This window comes from Pelobates fuscus, chromosome 1 (assembly GCF_036172605.1).
Source record: "Pelobates fuscus isolate aPelFus1 chromosome 1, aPelFus1.pri, whole genome shotgun sequence".
NCBI classification, from domain to species: Eukaryota; Metazoa; Chordata; class Amphibia; order Anura; family Pelobatidae; genus Pelobates; species Pelobates fuscus.
Window position 1 is genome coordinate 473,685,274 of NC_086317.1, and position 6,157 is coordinate 473,691,430.

Consider the following 6,157-nt stretch of genomic DNA (forward strand, 5'->3'; position numbering starts at 1 on the left):
TCGCCTACCGGACCTAAAACGACCTTGGTCATGGAGGCTGAACCCACTACTTTCTCCATGATACCCAAATCAGGCTATCAATCGCTAAAGCTATCAAAGATTACTTTGACGCCAACACGACCTCGGTAGCTTCCCCAATAACGCTGTGGGCTGCACACAAACCAGTGATCAGAGGAACCCTCATTAGCATAGCCTCTGCCCACAAAAAAAAGAAAAAACGCAACAAATAACGGAGACGCTGACTGAGCTCCGAAAACGAGCCACAAACGCAACCCACAGCCACAAACACTACGCGTCTAACCGCTACCAGAGACCTCCTCACATCTCCCCACATAGATTCCCAATCTTAAACGGCACAAGGCAGGGCTGTCCACTTTCGCCCCTTATGTTCGCTTTATCGCTAGAGCCCCTTCTCCAAGCCATCCGTTCCAATCCTCGCATAGGAGTAACCATTAGAGGAGAATCATACACGGTGTCCGCTTATGCAGACGACATACTTCTCACGCTTACCAACCCAGACCAATCCATAGACCCCCTGTTAGACACCATACACGAATATGCACTGGTAGCAGGATACAAACTGAACATCGTGAAATCGGAAATACTGCCAATACAACTCTCAGACTCACAACTAACCAACCTAAAAAACAAAAACCCATTCCGAATATGCCCCACAGACTTAACATATTTGGGAATTCAGCTACCAGCTGATCTAAACACCATATACGAAAAAAAACTACACACCGCTCCTACGTAAAGCACACACCGACCTCCAAAGATGGGCGACTCTGAGAATATCATGGCTAGGCCGAGTAGCGTCTGTAAAAATATACTTACCTCCCCACACAGCAGACCTCAAAGCCTTACAAACGGCGGTTGACAAGTTAATTTGGAACGGTCGCAAACCCCGAGTCAGCAGAACCACCCTCTATGTCCCTAAAAAACAAGGAGGCCTGGGGCTACCGAATTTCTCGCACTATCATGCAGCTGCACAACTGACCCAAATTCAACATTGGCATGCACCTCCGCAAACCAAACGATGGGTAGACATTGAACATACAATCTTTGGAAGAGATCCCCATCTCTGTACATGTGGGTCCCTAAACCATACCGAGCCCTACCCCCCCCCCCCCCCCCCCCAGCCATCACTCACTCTCTAGATCTGTGGGACAAACTACAGGGCAAATATGACCTATCCTCATTCCTCTCCCCAATTACCCCGATCTGTAGGAACAAACTATTCCCCCACCAGGGCTCACTCGGCCCACTTTGCCAGCTTCGATCAAAGAGACATAGTAAGACTCAATCACCTATACCAAAATAACAAGGTGATACAATACTCAGAAATCAAGGACGCCGACACACTGACAACATTTGACCACTTTCGATTTATTCAACTACGTAGCTTTGCCTCAACCCCGATAATCCAACAAGCAGGCACAGCAACACTCTCCCGATTTGAAAAAGAATGCACGCAATGTCCGACTAGAAGAGGACAAATCTCGGACCTATACACAACTTTAGCAACTCACCCCACCCAAGTCACACTACCGTACAAAGCAGCCTGGGAGAAGGACCTAGGACCCCCAGAAGACAACACAGACTGGGCAGATATCTGGGAAGCTACAGCTTCGATATCAATCTGTGTAACACACAGAACAAGCATATAAGATGCTCTTCCGTTGACACCTTACACCCAAACGCCTAGCAATCATACACAAAACACCCGACACTTGCTGGAAAATGTGCGGCGAACAAGGGACGTTCCTCCACTGCTGGTGGACTTGTCCCAAAATCAAACCCCTATGGCTGAGGGTCACTGCCTTACTGACTAAAATCCTGCACAAACCATACCCACTAGACATAAGGGCATTACTACTCTCAAAACCCCTAGAAGACCTAACCAGAGCAGAAAATAAACTCAGTGCCCGTATCGCCCTCGCAACAAGGCGAGTGATAGCGGAACTCTGGTCGACAACCCGAATTCCATCACAGACGACTATCACAAAAAAAATACAAGACCACATACAAATGGATAAACTCACATCCCTACTCCATGATACGCCTAAACGCTTCCATAAGATTTGGGACCCATGGATCGAGGGAGAAATCTCCCTACCTTGGTAATTTAAATATATCTAGCAAGGGAACCAACACCTCTAAGACACAGACCCCCTACAGCACACGAACAGGAAGAACCCTCTAAACAAAAGGACCCTCTCGAGCCCAACCACCATCTAACCCCACCGGGCTGTGGCCCCGTGCCGTGAACCACCCAACCAATCATCCGAGGAGCCCTCCTCCCGAGAGACCCCCATTGAGACCCACCCCCCACCCACGACACCACCACCTCACCCCTGCACAGAACTCACAAGCATCGAAACCTCTCTCTGTTGAGACACACTCGCCTTAACACACACAAAACCACGCTACAAAGGAAGTCCGAGACCCAGGTCTACGCCTGGCCCTGCGATAAAACCACACAGACTACCCAAGCAACAGGTAACCAACGACCGACAACATCTTCACAGGAGCTAACGGGGGGAGGAGGGGAGAGACAGGGAAGACTGGATAGACACTTCCGGAACATAACGAAGACCCCTTAGAGCCCGCAGCGACACAACAAGCCAATCGGGCGCGCAGTGGCAAACTGTAACGCAAACCATAGCGACCTGGGTCTTTTCTCTCCTTCTCTCTTTCTCCCGTCTCTGGCTCTGACCCTCTTCCCTATCAATTTATTGAAAAACCAAGACCAACTCGGACATACATGACAAATATGTGAAGGGCAAGTGTATGATCGTACAAATAAGAAATCCGGAATGTAAAATGAAACTGTACAACTGTGCAATACCTCCCCCCACCCCTCCTCAACTTCTCTTTTGTAACCCCATCCCCATTTAGCCTACTACATAACCCAAAACGCACCACAAATAAAGAATTCCAAAAAAAAAAAATAATAAAAACAAAAAAGCAACAGGGCACCCGTATCCCCTCCCTTTTCTATTTTGTACCCCTCCCCAATCCTTAGATCTAGAGCAGCAACAAATGTTATATACAGAGTAATATTGTAACCAAAGAAAAATCGTCATAAACCTGTCTCATATGTAAGATTGTCATTAACAGCAAAACTAAGCTCTGCGAACTCTGTAACAACAATCTTACACTCCCTTGTTCTATTCTGTACCCTTACCCCAACAACAATGAAAACATTTCAAAAATAAAGAATTAAAAAAAAAAAAAAAAAAAATATTTCATAGACAAGCTGTAATACATCAAGTCAGTTATTGTAAATAAAATAAAGGACAGTTTTCCTTTAAAAAATGTAGTATTGCAGGATAATATGGCCAGCTGTGTCCTGTCCAACACAGCGCAAAAACTAAAACAGTAAAAGAATATAAAAGAACACTGGTTTCCTTACCTGTTTTAGAGTCTTTGACATGATCCATTGCTTGTCGTGTATTTACACCAAGATCATGAAAATCACGTCGTCGTCCTCCTCGCTCGCCAAGGGATATATCTTGAAATCCAGCAGAGAGCTGCAACACTTTCATATAATAAATAATTAAAATTCTAAAACTATTAAAAGAATACTGTAATAAGACGAAAAGAAAAAAGGATGTTGTCTTCATACCTGGAGACAGACAGATTAGATAGATGGGTAGTACCAAAACATTTAAAGTAGCTCTGCATGGCCAACTCTGCAGAAGAGAGAATATGAAGGTCTCATATTTCCACTCCCACACAAGTTGAGGCTTCTATCCAGGAATCTGAATGATCTTTTGTCCCATCTCAAGAATCTGACGGTTTGACTGCTTTAGAGGAGGTAGATAACATTGCCAAGCCAAGATAGCCAAGCTACGATAGATATCTGACCCATAAGGTCAAAATTGAAAGGACTATTTTAATTCAATGATAGAGGTCAACCTCAAGTTGTAGCTGTGATGAACTAAGCCTCATCATGTGTTCTTGGAGGGGCCTGCTGGCCAGCCTCTTACCAAAAGACTATGTGCTCTTTAAAAACTATGTGAACAGACTTGGTTTGTGGGATTTTCTATTTGGTTCGGAAACCGAACAGAGGCACGAACCGGAGACCCCCCTGGAGCTTGTTAAGCTTAATTGCAACTTTGTAGCAATTTCAAACGCAGTGTTCCAAATGTTCATCTGGGTGGCCGCAATTCATATAGGCAACTACGAGGTGGCGGCTATCTTGTTCGCATGAAAGCAGGCAGCGGTGTTTGGGCATGAATCTCATGGAACTGAAAACTGACACTCACGAACACCGTTGGACTTCCAGCATTGCCCGTGTTCGATTATACAACACTTAGAAAGGCGCTGTTCGGTGGAAAAGTTCCCACGAAAAAGGGGATCAAGCTCTAGGGTAAGAATATTGACTCTGTTCTGTAGTTTGTTCGTTCAACTACTGAACTAGACCGACCGCAAGCCCTGATTCTCTGGAACGGTTTTGGGCATGTGACCATGCGGGCAGTCGGTCAAAAAAAGGACTTCCAGGAAATTCCTGAACTGATCTGGATGATTTTTGGATATGTTGGTCACCTAGATCAGAGCTATCAGGGGATTTAACTTTTGTGGGGATTTTGTGTGCTTTAAGGTATTTTTTTTTTTTTTTTTAGCAAATTCCCAAAAAGGTGTTTTTGTGCCAGGTTATAATGGAGTTAGATACAGTGCTTGACTATCTCCCAGGCATAGGGGAAGGATTGACCTAATTTCTATAGGAGTGTCCTGGACCAGAGAGCCAATGTAATCGTGTATATGTTATTACTGTAGTCTACTCTCAGGTGCAGGGGGGAGTGTAAACAGATTTGTTTTACCCTTCATGAAGTCTAGGCACATGTTTGGGGGATTGGAGAGCTATATTCACTCTAGGGATTGCTATAATCAATCACATTAATTGCTCTTGTAAGAGCAGCCTGCTTCCCTCTCTTGACTAGGAGAGGTCTACCTACTAGAAGCTGGATCCTGGTCTTGGGTCCAGGGTGGGTGGAGGACAGCGATACCTCAACCAAGCTGCAGTGGTTTGTGGGGTTCACGGTGTTTATGGTATCCGGTGCTAATGGTACTTAAGGATTACTTGGAAGCAACGATTGACTGAGGTACCCGGTCAGGGTGCCAGGCGGTCTGTCGCAGTAGCTGACGTAAGCAAAATTAGAGTGGGGTTGGAAGTGTGTTCTACGTAATAAAATGCATCTCCTTCTGAATGGTGAGAGCCTGCAAGCCGTAATACATACACCCACTTCTGCATGCCCCTCTACAATACTCTGTTCCACATACCACCAAATAGAAGAGAAGGAAAAACTGAAACAAAGTATGCAGGGTAGTTGAAGCACAATCATCTAATAATGGAGCCTTATAGGCTTGAACGATTCATAAGGGAATTAGTATGTCAGGTAAAAACACAAATACGGTTTTACTTCCATGTATGCGGAGAGCTCACCCAAGCAAAGCAGGACACAAGGCCACCTCAAAATGTAGGATGGGTAATGACAGAAGCTAATCTGGAAAACACTTTCCTGCCATAAGCAAGGCTAACAGATAAAAAAATAAAAAAAATTGGAAAATAGATGCAGGAAAAACCAAGTGGCTGTCTTGTAACTTGGTCCATAGAAGTCATGTGGCCAAAGGTCAACAAGGTAGCCACTGCCAGAGTGGAATGAGCAGTGACCCAGTCTGCAAGAGGATTGTTAACCAGGCCATATATCTTCTAAAACATGGATTTGAACACAAAGGCAAGAGTGACAACCCAAGCCTTTTGACCCAAAGAGTCCAGAAACATTAGAGATAACAAATACATCCTCCTGGGAGCCGTTATCTTACAAGAAAGTAAAATATAGCGGACATACTTTATTTTTTTTATCTCCAGACCCTTAAAGCAGCAGCTTTCCTCCCCTTTGATAGGCAGATCGCTAACCACAAGGGATTCCAAAAGCTTACTGCCATAACCACTTCTCCCCAGTAAACATAAAAACATTCTGCAAACACAAGGTTATGCAGTTTTATCAGAATATCATTACTTTCCCCTGATGGTCTTGCAGAAGCAGCAGCTCCTCTCTGACGTCCACGTCCCACAAACTCTGGCTCTGCAGGTGGTGGTGGTTTTTCAGGTGCTGCTTGTGGAGCATGTGTTGGTCCAGGTGGTTGA

At 45.1% G+C, this 6,157-nt stretch overlaps 1 protein-coding gene across 1 annotated transcript in view; it reads right to left on the reverse strand.

Annotated features, from left to right (window-relative positions):
* LOC134572755 (piwi-like protein 1) overlaps nucleotides 1-6,157 on the reverse strand; it is a 161,334-nt gene that overhangs the window by 64,682 nt on the left and 90,495 nt on the right. The window contains exons 3-4 of the mRNA XM_063431922.1: nucleotides 6,030-6,157; nucleotides 3,419-3,544 (exon numbers count right to left, since the gene is read on the reverse strand). The exon at nucleotides 6,030-6,157 is cut by the window's right edge and continues 428 nt beyond it. Coding sequence (XP_063287992.1) covers nucleotides 3,419-3,544; nucleotides 6,030-6,157 — 254 coding nt within the window. The remainder of the gene's footprint in view (nucleotides 1-3,418; nucleotides 3,545-6,029) is intronic.